Source organism: Balaenoptera borealis (assembly GCF_965194805.1).
Source record: "Balaenoptera borealis genome assembly, chromosome: 1".
Classification (NCBI taxonomy): domain Eukaryota; kingdom Metazoa; phylum Chordata; class Mammalia; order Artiodactyla; family Balaenopteridae; genus Balaenoptera; species Balaenoptera borealis.
Window position 1 is genome coordinate 59,252,044 of NC_138860.1, and position 20,051 is coordinate 59,272,094.

The 20,051-nt window shown below is 39.0% G+C and overlaps 1 protein-coding gene and 1 long non-coding RNA gene across 6 annotated transcripts in view; one reads left to right on the forward strand and one right to left on the reverse strand.

The window, feature by feature from the left end:
• LOC309636332 overlaps positions 1-20,051 on the forward strand; it is a 179,226-nt gene that overhangs the window by 158,667 nt on the left and 508 nt on the right. The gene's annotated exons all lie outside the window — the stretch shown is intronic.
• FMO2 (flavin containing dimethylaniline monoxygenase 2) overlaps positions 6,412-20,051 on the reverse strand; it is a 54,529-nt gene continuing 40,889 nt past the window's right edge. For all 5 annotated transcript variants that reach the window (XM_082390582.1, XM_082390583.1, XM_082390586.1 and 2 more), the window contains 4 exons: positions 15,746-15,945; positions 14,111-14,466; positions 11,306-11,378; positions 6,412-10,544 (listed from right to left, as the gene is read on the reverse strand). In XM_082390582.1, coding sequence (XP_082246708.1) covers positions 10,193-10,544; positions 11,306-11,378; positions 14,111-14,466; positions 15,746-15,945 — 981 coding nt within the window. In that variant the 3' untranslated portion in view covers positions 6,412-10,192. The remainder of the gene's footprint in view (positions 10,545-11,305; positions 11,379-14,110; positions 14,467-15,745; positions 15,946-20,051) is intronic.

Here is a 20,051-nt window from a genome sequence, read left to right on the forward strand (position 1 = left end):
GGCTCAGCTGTCCATCCTTCTACCTGCTGCCAGTGGATGGTCACCAGTGGAAGAGAGAGGGTGTGTGGTGGAAAGGTAGGCATGGAGAATCACCCCTCCTCTCTCCATTGGATCCTGATTCACTTCTAGGAAACCACTGTGTCATCACTGGCACACGTGGAGGATTGTCTGCTCCTGGCCATGAGTTCACATGAACTTGTAAGAATGCGGAGAGGCAATATAGTGTGTTGGTTAAGCAACCAGACTCTGGACCAGATTCCCTGGGTTAAAGCTCAGTTCTGTCAGTTACTGCTCTGCGATCTTGGGCAAGTTATTTAACTCCTCTGTACGTTATAAAAATGGAGAAAGTTGTAGGAGTTTCCTTGCAGTGTTTTGTGAGAATCAAGTGAATCAACACATGACAGTTGGCTTAGCAGTGCTCCTGGCACTTAGAAAGTGCTCAATAAATAGAAGCTATTGTTAACTATAAAAACATTTCCCCAAATTGGCTTCCTCTTCTGCCTTTCCCATCAATGAGCCTCTGTTCTTTTAATTCCTGTAGCACTTAGGTCAATATGTACACCTTTAACACTATATCATGTGAGTTTAGGTGTTGTTCTCAAATACTTTTTTGTGAAAAATTTTCTCTCCCCAAGTTAGTAAGTTTTTAAACCACATGGGTCACAGAGTAGATGCAAAAGGTGCCCCAAAGACATTTTTTTTCTGAACATTTGCATTTTCTTGTTTCACAGATGAGCTCTCTCCACAAAACTGAATATACATCTTTTGTTTTTCAGGATTGGGAAACAAAGAAGTAGTTCAACTATAGAGACTTCTTCTGCTTTGTTCTCTGCTGTGGCCCTAGTGTCTAGGGCTGCACTTGGAACATAATGTAACTGAAGCTCAACACCCATAAATATTTCTTGAATGAAATGAAAAGGTCCATTTTTTTCAGGTGTCATGTAAAGGTGTTATAGAGTCAGTTGCTTCCCTGTGGCAACTGGATCTTATTTACTAGGGAAAAGCTAGTAACGTCCGTTTGCGAGGAGTCATGCTCTGGATCCTGATAGAATTGCCTTGGGCTCCTTTGCAAAAGAGGATATCTGTACTGACTCTTACTCCAAAGGCCAATGCACTACCGTATATATATGCCTTTAAACATTTGAAGAATCATCATGGACAGAAAGATTAGAATTATGGCCAATCATGAAATCAAAGATGTTATATTCAGGTAAATTTTAGGTCAATTTAAGCACTTTCCAGCATTTCAAGCTCTGATATTTACAGGCAGAGTCTGTAAGATGATTTTTTTGGAGACTTTGTAAGTAGGAAATTAACAGGTTATATAGAAAGGGGAATCAAATGCCCTATAGGGTCTTATCAAGCCATATTCTATGATTCATCTTCTGGTTAATTAGCCTTCAAACACCTAATGAGGGGCTTCTATGTTGCTAAGCCCTAGGCAAGGTATCAAGGAAACAAAAGATGAATTAGGCATGATGGTTTCTTTATGGTAGCTATCATCCGGGTGGGGAAGTAAGATTTGAAAATAGATACAATATTCTGTGTCAAGTGCTAACACAGAGATATGTCTCACGTACACTTTGCAGTAAGAGCATGAAGAAAGAGGTGCTAATTCTGACTTTGGGATGGTAGGAAGGCAACACAGAGGTATAATGTTTGCTCCAGGTTTTTTTTTTTTTTTAAATCACTCATTTTATGTATTTATTTATTTTTAATTAATTAATTAATTATTTTATTTTTGGCTGCGTTGGGTCTTCGTTGCTGTGTGTGGGCCTTCTCTAGTTGCGGCGAGAGGTGGCTACTCTTTTTTTTTTTTTTAACATCTTTATTGGAGTATAATTGCTTTACAATGGTGTGTTAGTTTCTGCTTTATAACAAAGTGAATCAGCTATACACATACACATATCCCCATATCTCTTCCCTCTTGCGTCTCCCTCCCTCCCACCCTCCCTATCCCACCCCTCTAGGTGGTCACAAAGCACCGAGCTGATCTCCCTGTGCTATGCGGCTGCTTCCCACTAGCTATCAGTTTTACATTTGGTAGTGTATATATGTCCATGCCACTCTCTCACTTTGTCCCAGCTTGCCCTTCCCCCTCCCCGTGTCTTCAAGTCCATTCGCTAGTAGGTCTGCGTCTTTATATCCGTCCTGCCCCTAGGTTCTTCATGACCACTTTTTTTTTTTCTTAGATTCCATATATATGTGTTAGCATATGGTATTTGTTTTTCTCTTTCTGACTTACTTCACTCTGTATGACAGACTCTAGGTCCATCCACCTCACTACAAATAACTCAATTTCATTTCTTTTTATGGTTGAGTAATATTCCATTGTATATATGTGCCACATCTTCTTTATCCATTCATCCGATGATGGACACTTAGGTTGCTTCCATGTCCTGGCTATTGTAAATAGAGCTGCAATGAACATTTTGTTACATGACTCTTTTTGAATTATGGTTTTCTCAGGGTATATGCCCAGTAGTGGGATTGCTGGGTCGTATGGTAGTTCTATTTTTAGTTTTTTAAGGAACCTCCATACTGTTCTCCATAGTGGCTGTATCAATTTACATTCCCACCAACAGTGCAAGAGGGTTCCCTTTTCTCCACACCCTCTCCAGCATGTATTGTTTGTACATTTTTTGATGATGGCCATTCTGACTGGTGTGAGGTGATACCTCATTGTAGGTTTGATTTGCATTTCTCTAATGATTAATGATGTTGAGCATTCTTTCATGTGTTTGTTGTCAATCTGTATATCTTCTTTGGAGAAATGTCTATTTAGGTCTTCTGCCCATTTTTGGATTGGGCTGTTTGGTTTTTTGTTATTGAGCTGCATGAGCTGCTTGTAAATTTTGGAGATTAATCCTCTGTCAGTTGCTTCATTTGCAAATATTTTCTCCCATTCTGAGGGTTGTCTTTTCATCTTGTTTATGGTTTCCTTTGCTGTGCAAAAGCTTTTAAGTTTCATTAGGTCCCATTTGTTTATTTTTGTTTTTATTTCCATTTCTGTAAGAGGTGGGTCAAAAAGGATCTTGCTGTGATTTATGTCATAGAGTGTTCTGGCCAGGCAGATTCTTAACCACTGTGCCACCAGGGAAGTCCTTTGCTCCAGGTTTTGAAGGATGAAAAGGACTCCAGTGGGCAGAGGAGTGGAGGAAGTGCGGTTGAAAGGGAGGAAACTGAGAGAGTCCTTATAAGGGCCAGAGATGGTCCATAGAGGCATCATGACAGCTTGACTCCAAGGAGGGCTTGCTATTCTTTTGCCTCCTACAGAAAATAGCATGTTCCCCACATGAGGGGACTGCATTACAGTGTCGATTCACTGGATCATATGACCTACATGTTTCCCCACAATAGGTCATTTTCTTTGATTTCTCTCTTATTTTCTCATAACTCCTAGCTTCATGCTTGGTCTGTACTAGCAGTTGCATAAATATTTGGCAAAGGATTGATTTCCTGTTAGGTAAAATGAATTAATTAATCACCTTATATCTTTTTAATTAAAAAAATAATTGAGCAAATATCTTCTGGGTCAGAGATTCCTTCCTCAAAATGACTTTCTATCAAATGTACAACAAGTAGAAATTCTCTCCCCAGGTCACCACTGTTACTCAGTGTGGGCCGGATGCAGCCAGCCTTCTCTGAGAAGTAAACACCCCTGGGGCTTTTCATGGGACAGTGGGGTGTTTGTGAGTCAGAGACCTGAGTTTGAAGTTCAGTGTTGGCTAATTGCCAGAAGTATGATGTTACACAAGTAATTTGTTTCTGTGTCTCAGTTTCCTTCTCTCTAAAATGAAGCTAGATGTAGAACCTGTTGTAAGAATCAACTAATGTATAAAAAGCATTTAACACAGTGCTTGGGACATTCTCATTTCCAAATAGATGTTGCTATGTTATTTTTACATCTTCATGAGATTTTTCTTTAATTTGATATTTTTGTGGCTATCTGCCTTGACAATTTTGGGTATATTTATTTGGACTCAGAGTCACTGGGGCAACTAGACATGTATAGCTAAAGGTTGTCTTCTAGCAAGTGAAGGAAATGAGTAGGGAAATGTAAGAATGATGGTGAAAGGGAAAGAGAGAAAAAGAAAAAAGGAGAAAAATAGGTTTCAAAGTCACGCTTAAGGACTTTTTCTTTATTTCTTTAAGTTTTTCCTTCAGATCTATTTGGTGTGTCACCATAGTCTCATTTGAATTGTTCCCATGTTTGGAAAAGCAAACAGAATACATGAGCACATATACACTCAAATACTGCCTTCAATGCTGATAAAAATTAATGCTTCCAATCACTCATTCAAGTATTGATAATTATATGAAACCAAAATGATTTAAAAATTAATAAGTGCTTTTTAGAAAAAGTATTGTCTGCTTTTATTATTTCCTTTAACTAAAAATCATTTCCAGTCAGTGACTGCTGTACTTTAGACAGAGTGATTGAAAACATAGTCGGAAATTTTGTTAGGGTGAAAGGTACACTAATGCCACTGATTATTGGAGTGCTATTTCACATGCTAATGCAAAACTAATATTAAAAATGCTATTCCTCCTTATGTGAATATTCAAAAAAATTTGGCCATTCCTTTGTTGGAGGTTTTAAAAGCAGTGTAACATCATCATCATTATTTTAATGAAGAAAGCCTCCTCAAAGCTGACTAAATATGAAAGAAATAAGTAATAAAAATAAAAAAAAATGACTAAATTGGTAAAGTGTCACTGGATGAAAGTGAGTTTATAAAAAACATCAAGCAAAATAACTTAAGCAACACAAAATTACTAAATGAGTTGAGAAATCACTGTCAGTTGCATCAAAGTTACCGATTTTTAACCATGGGGTTACAAACTACTGTTCTTTTCCTGGGCATTTTATATTGCTGCCTCTACTTCAAAGAAGTAAGATGCAAATATATAATGTATTGAAGTCAGTTTGAGTGCCCACTTTGGTTTATTAGGATAATATAGGGGGTTAGAACCTGAGGCTAGGGCTGTCATTCCCAAAATTGTGTGTAGAGGAACTGAGTTATTTTAAAAATTTGAGGAAATCACAGTTATTTTAAAAATTTGAGGAAAGCACTCCATGTCTGTTGAACACGGAACAAAGCATTAGCTGGAGGTAGTTCACAGTTTTTATATCAGATAAGGCTGTGTTCTATTTGATGATGCTACATGTTTGCAAAGCTGGGTTTTTGACCATTTCAATGTTAAAAAGCGAGTAGTGCACAAAAACTGGTTGAGGTAGAACAGGAAATGAAGGGACGATGTGCGGTCTGATTCCAAGGGTTGAGCAGTGCAGCGCGTAGCAGGCATATACACCTTATTATTAAGTAATTGTGGTTATTCAAGAATGAAATAAAAATACTATTTTCCTTTCAATTTGTGTATTATTTTTTCAAACAACTACAAGGTTATTTGAAAAAGAACAAAAATACAAATACAGAGAACAGAAATACGTAAGTTGTTTGGACCTGACTACTTAATAAGAGGAACTATAGCTTGGAGGCCCTGTGAAAAAATTACTTACACACTAAAGATTCCCTTGAACCTGGGAAGTTTGGGAACCTCTGGATTATAGCCTTTCCTTCTGAGTATATTTTTAATTGATCAGGACACCTTATCTATTGGTGTCAGGAAATGCAAATTATCCTATATCTAGTCCAGCATTGTATCGATTAACCAGCGCTTCTTGACTGTTTCTAGTGTGACTCATCTATGCATTTCAAAGGAAACCATCTTCACTGATGTGCTGTCAGGCTTGTATCCAGTCCTTTATTTGTACATTACCCACCCTTCTCTCTCTTCCTTTTTCTTTCTCTCTCTGTCTCTCTGTCCTATGTTCTCTGTGTCTCCCTGTCTCTGTCTCTCCCACACACACACACACACACACACACACACACACACACACACACACACACACACTTTCTTAGCATACGGATACTGGCACGGACTGCACAATGATACAATATCCTGAAGTGAGCTGTGCATTTCAGGAGTAATCAGAGATGGTAGATTTAGTTGAATGCAGTTAGGGGTGAGTGAGGGTGCCCACTTAGCCCTTGGGAACAAACGAGCACAAACTGGTAAGAAACTCGGGTTAGAGCAGGGCCATGCTCTGGGATTTCAATCTTCCAGCAGCCGTTCCCCACCTCCTCAAGCCTATTCCTAAACACAACCACCTGATAAGAAAAATTCTGCCCGGCTCTGAATTCACCGTACCAGTTACAAGGCCATAGATATTCCCTAGGCTGGAGGGGAAACTAGGAAATAACAAAGGACAGACTTAGTTTCTCCATCTGTAAATCAGATGGCATTCAACTGGATATCTACAAGAGATTTTTGAAACCCTTAAAGTTTGTAATCTTGTGAATTCAGCTGTGAGCGGAATTAGCAAAAAGAACTGACAACAGTACAAGAATCAAGAAATTTTGTCATAATGCGTAGAATGGAGCACTTTTAACAACAGGAAAAAAGACAACATGCCAACACAAAGTAGTCAGATTTGAAAGTGTGGATTGCCTCTCTCTCCCAGCTTGTGTCAAATGCCAACATTTGGTAGACAAACCCCCAAAGCATTGTCAGACACCATGTCAGAAGCTATTAGTGGAAGCACTTAAGAAAAATGACTGATTTCCCTTTGCATTAGGAATCCAAGTTTTCCCTTTTGATTAACCACTTAGTAGTCTGACCAGCAATGTACTTACCAGTGTACACAGAAGACTTGATAATATCTGACTTTACTGTCCCGTTACAAGTACTCAAGCATTTACCACTCTCTTTGTACTTTGGGGCAGGGAGTGGCTTTATAGCTCCTCCACAGACTAAGAGAGTGGCGTTCTGGTGAGGCGATTCTGTCCTGAAGCATAATAACAAAACAGGAAAAATCTGACCCCCACCTCCCTAATCCAAAGGAATCAGAGATTATATCTTATTTACTTTATGTACTTGAAATTCCTGGTGCCAAGTCCTGGCCACAGTTAGGACTCGAGCTTGCAGAAATCTAAATGGATAATCCTGAGCCAGTGTTGGCCTAGGAGTCCCCAGTATACTGGATGAACCCTGTCTAGGAGATAAGGAATGTTACGCAGAATTTGGAACCTAAGGTTAGCCATTGTTTATATTTTAACTTGATTAATTGCAACAGTGACATGCTACGAGAAACACTGGTGATATGTACTTTAGACTAACTCTTCTCCCTGCCAAACAGAAATTATTTTAAGGACTCACAGCAGCATCTTCAATATTCATAGATTTCATTCTTCAAAGGGGAGGGAATAAATAAAATAAAGTAATCATGACAACAGGATGTATGGAGGCAAAGGAATAGACTTGAATGAGTCTTCCTTAGTCAATCTCAGGCTCTGGAAATGAACTATTTATGTTTTAAAAAGATATCAGAATACTTGGAATGATTTCAAGGGATCATCTCCTTTCTAAAATTTTTCAAGGATATAAATTTAGTAACAATTTTGTCCTAATGGTGCTAGTTTTTCCCCCACTGATTCAGCCTCAACCTGACAATTGATTCTCGATCTTCCACTGTAGAAATAGGATAACAACCATAGTTATTTCACCAGGTAGTGGTAATGATGAATGAGTTATGAAAAAACAACTAGGACAATGCTTTGCACATTACAAAGCAGGGATTGGCAAACTTTCCGTAAAGGCCAGATAGTAAGAATTTTAGGCTTTGTTGAGCCATACTGTTTCTTTTGCAACTACTCAGTGCTGCCATTGTAGCTTGAAAGCAGCCACAGACAATAAAAGAATAGGTGTGGATGTGTTCCAGTAAAACTTTATTTACAGATATAGGTAGTGGGCTGGTTTTGACCTATAGGCAGTAGTTTGCCTACTTTTGCTATAAAGTCTTGATAAATTCTATTATTATTATTAATAATATAATGGCTTGCAAATAATCTTTAATAATTAGAAAAGTAATCAGTTTTTAACGAATAACTAAGTATATATGCCCTCTGCAATTTTTTTCAAAGAATCTGCTTATAGGAGCAATGAAAAAAAAATCTTGTATTTAAATGCTGGTGTCATTTCAAAGGCCTTTTTTTTTTTTTTAAATCGTTTTTTGGAGAATCTGTATTGATAAGTATGCTCCCTTCCAGACTGCCTCCCCAGTAAATTTTACTTCTTTCACAACTCTCTCTTCTCATCCCTCATGGAATCTACCAAGAGTAGATATGCTTTTTTTTTTTAATTGCTATTATTTTATTTTATTTATTTATTTATTTATTTTTGGCTGTGTTGGGTCTTCGTTTCTGTGCAAGGGCTTTCTCTAGTTGTGGCAAGCGGGGGCCACTCTTCATCGCGGTGCGTGGGCCTCTCACTATCGCGGCCTCTCTTGTTGCGGAGCACAAGCTCCAGATGTGCAGGCTCAGTAGTTGTGGCTCACGGGCCTAGTTGCTCCGCGGCATGTGGGATCTTCCCAGACCAGGGCTTGAACCCGTGTCCCCTGCATTGGCAGGCAGATTCTCAACCACTGTGCCACCAGGGAAGCCCCTCAATGGCCTTTTAAAGAGTTTCCACTGACAGGGATTGCCATCACATAGTTCTAGGCACTTGAGAGAGAAATCCAGGCCAATGTGAAGAGTGATGACCACAAAGGCTTTGGAGGAATAAGAGGAGAAATTTGTCTAAATCTTGAGTCTCTGAGATTTTCCCTCTCTTTGAAGGTCTTGTTCTGGGCTTATGGCACAGTTTAATCTCCCAAAGCACAATTTGTGTAAAGAATGGCTCTAGTGATTGCTTTATAACCAGATGTTTATTATGTTGCTCAATGTCTATTGACATTGAATTGCTTGTGACATTTTTAAAGTTCAGTTGTTTTTTTTTTTAAAGTTCAGTTTTAAGCAAATGTTTGTCTCTCGTAACAAGCCGGCATGCTTTCTTTTATCAGATGACAAAGATTAAATATTGTTTTGCTTTTTGCCTTGGTTATTTGTATGGTTAGAGCTAAATACAAGGTCCAATCAATCATTACAATACTTTTCATCTATTTGGGAGATACACTTTTCTTCCTCGACACTTGTTTTTTGAAAATGTCAATGATTATCCTAAATGTTATTATATAGGAGTTTTTATTGTAAATTCCTTCAAACGAATTTTAGATCTAGCTGAAATGTAACCCAAATATTATAAATAAACCTAATCAGATCTTATTTGTAAGAAGAGTGCTGTATTCTATGTAAAGGTCCTCCAAAAGTAACATATATGTGATCATAAATAAACTGTTATTAAGTACTTGATTAATAATGGAGGTTTTTGTAAAAAAGTATATTATGGGGCAAGTCTTCATTTCTAAAGTCAAGCAAACCTGAGTTCCAATTCCAGCTCCATCACAAGATCAGCTGTCTGGTCCTGGGCATGTTACCTAACTCTCTGAGTCTCAGTTTCATCATCTGTAAAATGGGTGTAAGAGCTGCACCCATCTCACAGAATTGTCATGAGAATTAAATGAAATAATACATGCAATGTGCAAATTGTCTGGTCCTTGATAAGTACTCTCTATACTGTACATACATATATCTATCTCTTATGGCATGTTTATTTTTATTTTTACAGCAGTGTTTCTGTCAAAATATAAGACAAATATAAGAAATGTGGCTACTTGCTCAGCTTTCAATGTGAGGCCCTAAAAGTCTGTCTGAGCATTGCCATGTTCTAAGTCTATCCTCTCATTTTTTTCTCCAGTAGCTTTGAGTGATTCCCCATGAAGCAAATGGCGCATGACCTAACATCTGAGAACTTTGTTACCAAATAGAGTCCGGATAAGAAGACTATCAAAAACAACACACAGGAATTTTAATATTTGCCCACACTTAAAATTTTCCAATGATTTAAACCATGGGTGCTTTTCGTTCTGTGTAATTCTACTATTTTTCCACATGACTCTCCTTTACCAGGGCTTGGCAACACTGTTTAGCCAGTGTTATTTTATTGTCTTTTTTGGAGAGTCTAGTGAACTTGAGGGAAGGGTAGAATGACAAAGAAATTTCATGACACAATTTCAGTTTTACACATAGACCTAAGTCTTCTAACTAACTCTCCACAATTACCTCTCTCGCTCTGTTTTTCTCAACTCTAAAATTTAGACTTTAGATTTAATATTTTTTCTTTTAGTCTTTTTTTTTTCTCTTTAAGAGGTATTGACTGATGTGAAAGCCAAAAGCATTATGCTGACATATTAGAACCACTGAAGTTGGAAAAAAAAGGCCACCACAACAGCAAGAAGCCCCAGGATTTTCAACAGGAAGGAAACTTGGAAATTAGATGAAGTTTTTAGAGCCCGTGTCTTTAAAGGCTTCAATATCCTTTGTTTCTGGGTGAAGATGGCACTCCTGGCTCCATTCCATTGCCCAGGTCCCACCAGGCGATACTGATAAGAGTTGCAGGGCCCAAAATAAAGTTTCACAGCCAGTTTAGGCTCTTTTAGCAAGAGAGAGAGGAGGTCTGGCTTTGCACCTATCTCTAAGGCAAGCTCGTCCAAGTAGTCGATGTAACTGGTCTGCAGTATCTGGCTGTTGCTCTCTCCAAACCTTAATGAAGAAAGAATAAAGGACAGATTCACAAAATGTGCTAAGTTATATAAGAACATTAGGTATTCATTAGCTATTGAAAGAATGAAGGAAGGAATGAATGAATGAATAAATGAGTTTTGAATAACTCTCCAAGTCTCCTAGCAAGTAAACCTAGTCAGGATTGCTGCAAAGATTCACAAGATAACACAGATGAAAGCATAGCTCAGTGTTTTGCACAGAAGAGACACTTAATATTTGCTTGTTAAATTATTAAAGTACCTTGCACTCTGGCTGGCATATAGTAGATGAATTAGAATTTGAACGTGAGATAACCCCTACACGTGATATAAGGCCCCCAAGTCTACTTTCCTATGTACTTGATCTCTATTGAACTCCATTCCACTTCATCACAAAATGTAAATCCTTGACCTTCACTTCACACCAACTCCTTTCTAATTTGCTTTGATGGGAGTTCCTCCAGCTAACTTTCCAGAGATGCTTAGGCTACTGTCACCACCATTGCCCCCATCCCACTTCCTCTTTACCACAGAGTGTGAGAGGATACAGAATCTAACATGGGCAACATATAAAACAAATAAATTTAGGTCAAGGATAAATGTTCTTGTTTGGTGAAATTACTATTTTTAAGTAGTTGGATCCTAAAGTAGCATGTATAAGAATTTGCTTTTTTAGAAGCAGCTAGGTGGTTCTTGTGAGTAGTTAGATCACTATACTTGGAGAAACACTGTTCCATGTAAAGAATTTTTAAAAATTCTTACAAGTCAATTCTTTTTTTATTCCTCTTGATAATGTCTGCCATCATAGTTCTCTCCGAGGGCAAGGTACACAAGCCTAGAAAATAAAAGGTTGGTTGAGTAGTGGGTTTGATTCAATTTCATTGCTTTATCTAGTTGATTGATTCCTACAATCCACTGATTCCTACAATCAATTGATTCCTACAATTAAATTTTGGCCATTTACCCATGAGATACCGGTCAGGGCTGCTGTGTCGTTGAACTCCAGGGTGCGCCACTCGCATTGAGTTCTATGTGATGTTGCCCAGGGATCACCAGGCTACAGCGTGGACTCTGAGGTGGGAGTGGGGGGTTAGAGAAGAAGGTGGAGAGGGAAGGTGAGCCTGAGAATTTGGGAAGCCGTCCCAGATGGCTTGAGCTCCATTCTGAAAGTGGTGGGAAGCCGTGGGGGACAAGATCAGATTTGCCTTTTGGAAAGGTTCTTTGAGGTGCTGAATTTTGGAAAATGGGCTCCAGGGAGGTCAGTTTAAAGGCAGCAAGACCAGGGGGAGGGGTAAGATGTGACAGGGTGAGAGAGTGGCATGGACATATATACACCACCAAATGTAAAATAGATAGCTAGTGGGAAGCAGCCGCATAGCACAGGGAGATCAGCTCGGTGCTTTGTGACCACCTAGAGGGGTGGGATAGGGAGGATGGGAGGGAGATGCAAGAGGGAGGAGATATGGGGATATATGGATATGTACAGGTGATTCACTTTGTTATAAAGCAGAAACTAACACACCATTGTAAAGCAATTATACTCCAATAAAGATGTTTAAAAAAAAAAAAAAGGCAGCAAGACCAGTTAAGAGGCTGTTGAAGTAAACCAGGTGAGGGAAGGGGTGGCACAAACTGAGGTAGGGCAGTGGGGATAGAGAAAGATTGACGTCAGTTATCCCTGTGGGCTTGTGATTCCGTCCCCTGTCACAGGTGTCCCTGGAACTTCCGACATGCTGAAGAATGGTCAGCGTCCCTGGATATGGCTAGTCATCAGACATCTCAGATTCAATGAGTCCCAAACTGAGCTCATCACTGAAGCCCTCCTGCTCAGACCTGCCTCCTCTTCCACATGCTCTCTCTATAGCCCCAGCACTGCTCCCTACCCAGTTTCCACCACCTGAGATCCGCCTTGATCAAGTCACCCTTGATTCTGCTCTTTTCCTCGAATTTTCCTACATGGAGCCAAGCATTACGTCCTGCTGGTTTGATTCTTAACTATCTCTCTTCTCCACTTTGTCTCTTTGCCTGGCTGAGGTTGTATCACATTTTAGTATAGACGATTACAGCAGCCTTCTCACTGGTCTCTGAGACTCTATTCCTTTCGCCTTTCAAATCTATCTTTCACACCAATGTTGAAATAATCTATCAAAAGTGAAAATCTGATCATGTCTGGTCCTTGCTTCACCTTTCATTGAGTCTTCTGGCAGAAGAGCTTTCTTTTTTTTTTTTTAATTAATTTTTTATTTATTTATTTTTGGCTGTGTTGGGTCTTCGTTTCTGTGCGAGGACTTTCTCTAGTTGCGGCAAGCGGGGGCCACTCTTCATCGCGGTGCGCGGGCCTCTCACCATCGCAGCCTCTCTTGTTGCGGAGCACAGGCTCCAGAGGCACAGGCTCAGTAGTTGTGGCTTACGGGCCCAGTTGCTCCGCGGCATGTGGGATCTTCCCAGACCAGGGCTCGAACCCGTGTCCCCTGCATTAGCGGGCAGATTCTCAACCACTGCGCCACCAGGGAAGCCCCAGAAGAGCTTTCTTAAATGGAGCCACTAGGTCCTCAGGCCAGACTTAATCAGGGTCCCTAAGAGTCCATCAGATGGTTTTTATGTGTAGCTAAATTTGGGAAGAGCTGATATACATTTTATATTCAAGCTCCTTAGCATGTCTTAAAAGGTTCCTGTGTCTTGGCCCCTTCCTCTTTAAGAATATTCTCTCACCCCTCTCTGCCTCACACCTCATGTTCTAGGAATGTCAAGTATCTTGTAATAATTCCTCATCTGCATCACACCTCTGTGCTCTGATTCCCTTTTCTGCACCTGGGAAACCTAGTTATCTAGGAAGTTTTCCTTGACCACATGCCCTTCCTTTATCCAAACTCTGCTGTTGCTAAGCACCCTTTCTCTTTTCCCACACACTCCATGCAGTCCTCTGACAAAGCACATGTCTTATTATCTTAAAATGATCCATTTAAATTTCTCTCTATCCTACCAAGTTCCAGCACAGGGCTAAGTATTCAATAAGTTTTTGTTCAGCTGAATTGAGCCCTGGATCAGGGAGATAGTAACAGCCTTCTGAGAAGTGCAAAGTGCTACACGATGCTCAGAGACAAATATTTTAATAATTTTATAGCTTTGTAGGGATCTGTGAGGTTGAGCTGCTTAGGTATTAAGAGTTAATTTGGAGTTAAGTATGGAGTAGGCCCTAGGTCTCTTGATTTGCACATATTCTGAGGAATTTATAAACATCTTACAGGTAAAACTAGGAGTCATAGATGTCTTCCTTCCTTCTGTTCTCTCATTAGTCCAAGAAAAAATAATATTTACTTAACATTATGCCAACTGAAATTCTCTGGATTTTCTAATATTTTAAAGGAATGATTGAAGATATTTATTTTTATCGTATCCCAATATTGGTTATTTTGTGAATTCTCTGCTAACTTTTTAGGATGTCAGTTTTGTGAGAGCAGCCAAGGTTGGCAACCTCCTTGTTGGCAACCTCCTTTTCTAAACTTGTTATTGAGCAAAATCCACCATGTGTGAAACACTCAGCCACTCACTTGCCCACTCACTTACCTTTGAAAACTCTTGTTACCCAACGAGCTTGAAGTTCAACAGTTGGGAAAATGGAACCTAGAGGCTGGATAAGACCAATGCATGCAAGGGTTGACTTCTCCAGGTGAGGAGGGAACATGTATTTGTACAGCGAGACCATATTATTCTCTACTTTAACAAGTGGATCTTCGAGGAAGGGAAAAGAGAAAGTATATCCTGTTGCAAAGACAATGACGTCAATATCCTCCTCCACTGTTCCATCCTCAAAGAGGGCAGAAGTTTCTGTGAGCTCTTTCACTCTTGACTTCACCTTGATGGCTCCGTAGAGTATACGACTTGGAAGATTTTCACTTAGTATAGGCTCTTTCATAAGGTATCTGAAACATGCGGAAGAAAACACTCAGAAAGAGTATTTAATGAGGGGTCTTGAACTCTCTTGATATTTTATGGGCTTGGCTCTGGGAATAAAGAGGTTTCTCCAATATCCATAAAACTTTCTAACTTGACTAGTTGGGCTACCCCAAGCCTTACTCTCTGACTTTATTCTCATGTCACATATCTCTTCCCTCAACAAAGAAGGAAAAACACGTAGATGATGTGGGCAAAACACATTTCAAAAAAGGAGGCATTCCTAAGGGCTTAGACAAAAAAGGAGGCATTCCTAAGGGCTTAGACAAAATTCCTAAGGGCTTAGACAAAATGCCAGTGCCTATGGTCAGTTCCCGAGCATTCCAGTTGTTATTATCCCACTGATATTTCTGTTGTTTTATGTTATCTACCTTTAATTATCTTGATGTTCCATTTAATTTCTATCTGATCATAAGTAAGTAAGGAAAACTTTGTTAAATTCCCATTAGTTTTGAAACTTATTAAGGGATCAGTGTGAAAATTAATGCATAGAATTAAGTTTGGGGATATTTCTTGATCCCAAATATACGTGGAGTCTCTGTATGTATCTGATAGCATGAATGGTGGAGCAAAGTCTGGTTGTATTTCTGGAATTTCCTTTTTTGTAGATTTGAGAACCATCTTGTTAAAAAAATAAGGATACATGGTACATGTATCAGATCTCAGAATATAGCAGCCACGTTGCATTTGTTGAAAGATTGCAAACCTCTTCTTTTTTTTTTTTTTAAGGGAAGGAGCCTGTTATCAAATAAAGAAAAATAAACATCCATATTGTTTGCTTGTGTTTATAAGATCAGTGATGTATAACAGATTAATAGGCAGTGAGTATGCTCTCAAAAGCTACCCACAGGAAGAACTCTTATGATGTACGGAGTTAGCAAAGTATGAATTAACAGATGTAGAATTTGGATCAGTTTTCCCACCCACCCTCTGAAAGGAAGGTCACAATCTCTTAAAACAGCCTTTTCCGATGTTGGACAGCTCTGGGTATTAGGAAGTCCTTCCCATAATCCTAGTTCTACTTTCTGGAGCAGCTCATAATATTTATACTTCATCTTCTTAAATATTTACTTTTTAAAAGGCATACAGAACAAATTTGGAATTCAAAATCCAGGGGCTACATGATACCCATACTGTTAGGTTGTAGTTTGAACTACCATGTTAGTAATTTGTCTCTTTGCAAAAAGAAACCCCTCTGACATCCTTGATTATCAATGAGTATACCATAAAAAAGCAAAGTAACTCTACTTGTTTTGAGGCATAAGGCCATAATTTTCATGGTTGAACCACCGATTCATCTGTTGTTCCATCACGCGTTTTACAACTCTTCGTGGCAGGACATTTCGGAACATGGAGCTAAAACGGGTGTGGAACACCATGTCCCAGGGATAACCATCTTCAGAGATACGGCCCATGACCCAGGAACCATGTCTGGTGCTGATAAACACCTGGTGAGCAAAAAAGGATGCAGTTTAAACTAGGGCATCATCTCTTTTGGGAGGAACCCACTGTGTAGATAATACATCACATGTATGGCCCCAGAATTTGCTGAAATGCTTTGTTTTAAAGATGATTGACCTCAAAGTGAAGTACCTTCTAGTTTTCACTGCTCTGGGGCAGCTTTATCATACAAGTGGGAACCAGTAGTACTTATGCTGATAGAGGAAGACCACCATAGTCTTGAGAACTTCATGGAAACATGAGAAAATCTTTGGGCTAAACCAATCATAAAACCCACACATTTTTGCCATGTTTGAAGTTGTGGTTCAATGCTCCTTCCCTCCTCTTACCTTTTCCATCCACCACAAGTTGTTTTTATAGGGAAGGTATACAATTATAATCCTAGGAAATGTATGATTACAGCCTAATGTCTAGATAGGCACAAATATATGGATCTGTATATACCCAGAGAGGGAATAACAAGGGAAATCAGCTTCTTCCCATACTTGAAAGAACACTGTTGTGCTCTTTTATATATTTTATATATTTATATATGTTATATATTATAACATTTTATATATTTTAAAAGTTAAAAATACTGACTATACTGCTGAACTGAATGAATAAGCATTTTCAGAACTCTAATGGAACACTGATGAACTCATAAAAGTGCTAACAAAAGATCAGGATGAAAAAAAAATTAATTACATGGGACTGAGTTAACCGATGAGGATGATTATAATTTTTGTGACTTTCTGTTTGAATAATAAAAAAAAAAAAATCCCACAAGGACTCAGAGGCAAAAAATATACAAATCAATTTTCACTGCAAAGTAAAGGAGCTGTTACAGTGGAGGATTACTGGACTGAATGTCAGTACTATGACATAGTATGAGTGTGTTTCGTGTTTGGTAATTGCAGTCATTGTTGCTTTTGTTGTGGTCATCCATTTACAATGCTTGGTGTCAGTTTATTTATCTCTTGTAAAAATAAAATACAGTGTGTGTGTGTGTGTGTGTGTGTGTGTGTATGTGTGTGAAAAAATAAATTTCTGAACTTATACTGTGATTCCCATTCTCTTCAAGTGCACTTCTGAATCCCCTTTCAGATGTACTCTTTTTTTTTAAATGTAGCCTTATTTTATTAACTACTGCATAAATTCTAAAAGCATATATGTTATGATTCCTTCCATCAGTTTCTATATCTTGATTAAGTTACCAGATTTTTAACTTTGAATTTATTTTAAAAATTCAGAGTTTAAAAATCTAACATTTACTATTCATAGATATTACTTTACATGGAAATTAATATAGGAGGTAATCATTTATACATATATATATATATATATATATATATATATATATATATATATATTCTTTTTCAGATTCTTTTTCCATATAGGTTATTACAGAGTATTGAGTGGAGTTAGTTCCCTGTGCTATACAGTAGTTCCTTGTTGATTACCTATTTTATATATAGTAGTGTGTATATGTCAGATGTATTCTTTACCTTGTATACTTATATTTCCCTAGTTTTCAAGGTGTGCATTTATATCTCTTTTCAAATATATATTTTACCTTGTTTACTGTTACTCCCCCATTGACCAAATGCATATTTGACTTGCTTCTTAAAATTTTATATGCCAGTACTTTTACATGCCAGAACTCTGTGAGTTCTGATGTACAAGGCTGTCCTTGATAAACACATAAGATTCACTTACAAGGAAACTGATTCACTTAGGAGTTTAAGATCATGGATTCTAGATCTAGGACTCTGGATCCAGACTGCCTGGGTTTGACTCTCAGCCCCACTACTTGCAAGCTGTGTTGCCTTGGGTGAGTTACTTTAACCTCTCTGTGCCTCCATTTCTCCCTCTCTGTAAAATAGTACCTGCTTCATAGAATTATTGTACAGATTAAATGAGATAATACATATGAAGTACTGAAAATATTGCCTGGCAAGTGATAAGTACTGCTAGGTATTATTATTTTGTAAAGTTAGCCTGGAGGAGAGGAGTTTCATATAGTGCCACATATCTGGAGTGAGCCAGAATTTGGAGACAAGTTTTGCTGGGGCCTCAACTCCTTAGCTTGTGAAGTAGCAATTACATAAAATGGTATAATGGTGTTGAATTGTTGGTCTGTGTGTGGTAATACGCTTATATCCTGATTTTCTCCTGCTGTTTCCCTTTTGTTGACTTGGCAATACTTTGGTTACATATTAGATAATATACCTCAAATATTTCCATGAATGTCTCTTTCCATTACTTATTGTCTGCCCTTCTTCCTTAGGATCAATCCATGTTTCACATTGGGAGGTCTGCCTATTTTATTCATTCTCTTTCTGCTGTCACCATCTTTACAGCGGGGAGTCTAATCTGGCTAGCTGTACTAGCTGCAACAGTGTGATATGTCTCAGGATTTAGGATCAGGCTTCTTTCCCTGAGATGCATACTTCAGGCCAAGGGTCAGAGATCTGGTTTTTGGTGAGAAAGTGTGTGGATGACTCAGCACCATCCCACAGTATTTTGAGTGGTGCTTTTGGACTGTGGTAGAGCATGCCATATACTTGTGAACATGAACCTCCTTTAACAGAAGCAGGGCACACTCAGGACTAAGGTGAGTTTAGGCTATAATTTTAAGCTTTGCAGATGCACCTGGTTCTATCCCTTACATACATAGCTCCTATGTATCTCTTCTCACAGAAGGGTTGAGAGTGCATTACTCTGTGCAAGACATTTTATCATAATTATCAATTATGTTATTAATCCAATAAATATTGAAGAGACATCCTATGTAAAGATTAATGAGGTGAAAGGCACACAAATATAGCAAAGGTGGTTTCTTAATATTGAATCTGGTATGACTGACAGGCTTTTACATGGCAAGGCCCATATAAGGAAATAGACTCTTGCAATCTAAGATTTGATATCTTTGGATCATCTTTTCTAAGTCCAAATCACTGACCTGTAACATGTAGTGGTCTAGTACGGAGCTTTCCTTGGTTGACAGCTAAAAGTCAGCTCCTTTTATCATACTCCCTTCCTCAAGCTTGGCAGGCATTCCCAACAGGAAAGAGACTGGACCTTGTGCCTCCCTACCTGAGTCGGCTCTTCTCCAAGACTTTACAGTTACTGCCTCCTCACTTGTTCTTCACACTGAGGTCTTTTTTTTTTTTAACATCTTTATTGGAGTATAATTGCTTTACAATGTTGTGTTAGTTTCTGCCGTATAACAAAGTGAATCAGCTATACATATACATATATCCCCATATCCCCTCCCTCTTGTGTCTCCCTCCCTCCCACCCTCCCTATCCCACCCCTCTAGGTGGTCAGAAAGCGGGAGCTGATCTCCCTGTGCTATGTGGCTGCTTTCCACTAGCTATCTATGTTAACATTTGGTAGTGTATATATTTCCATGCCACTCTCTCACTTCGTCCCAGCTTACCCTTCCCCCTCTCCATGTCCTCAAGTCCATTCTCTACGTCTGCATCTTTATTCCTGTCTCCTGCCCCTAGGGTCTTCATGACCATATTTTTCTTTCTTTTTTTTTTAGATTCCATATATATGTGTTAGCATACGGTATTTGTTTTTCTCTTTCTGACTTACTTCACTCTGTATGACAGACTCTAGGTCCATCCACCTCACACTGAGGTCTTAAAGCTTTGAAAAGTGAAGAGTGGTTTCTTTTCACGAAAAAAGGTGAGGACCTCCTGGGTCTAGTAAATCTCTTTCTGGTGTTAGTGACCTGCTCTGTGTCCAGGGTGGTAATTCTGACAGGTCCCAGTGGAACCCCTTCATCAACCTGCTGGGGAGGCACTATGTTCTTTTATCACATTTGCTACTGGGCATCTTGAGCCCTGACAGTGTGAGTCTCAGGACTGGACAGTTTTGCTGGTTGTAGACATGGCCACTGCAAGTCCTGTGTAGCCAGAAGATGCTGGGCTACATCAGAGTGATAGGGCCCCTGGGTCCAGGCCCTGTTGAGAGGGGATGCTTTGGGGAGAGGAACCTTAGCTATTTTCCCATCTTTGCCTAGGTCTGTCCTTCTAAAAGGGTTTTATTTTCTGCCACTCCCAACCACCTCTGTCAGCATTATCTGTATCTTGTAATGTTT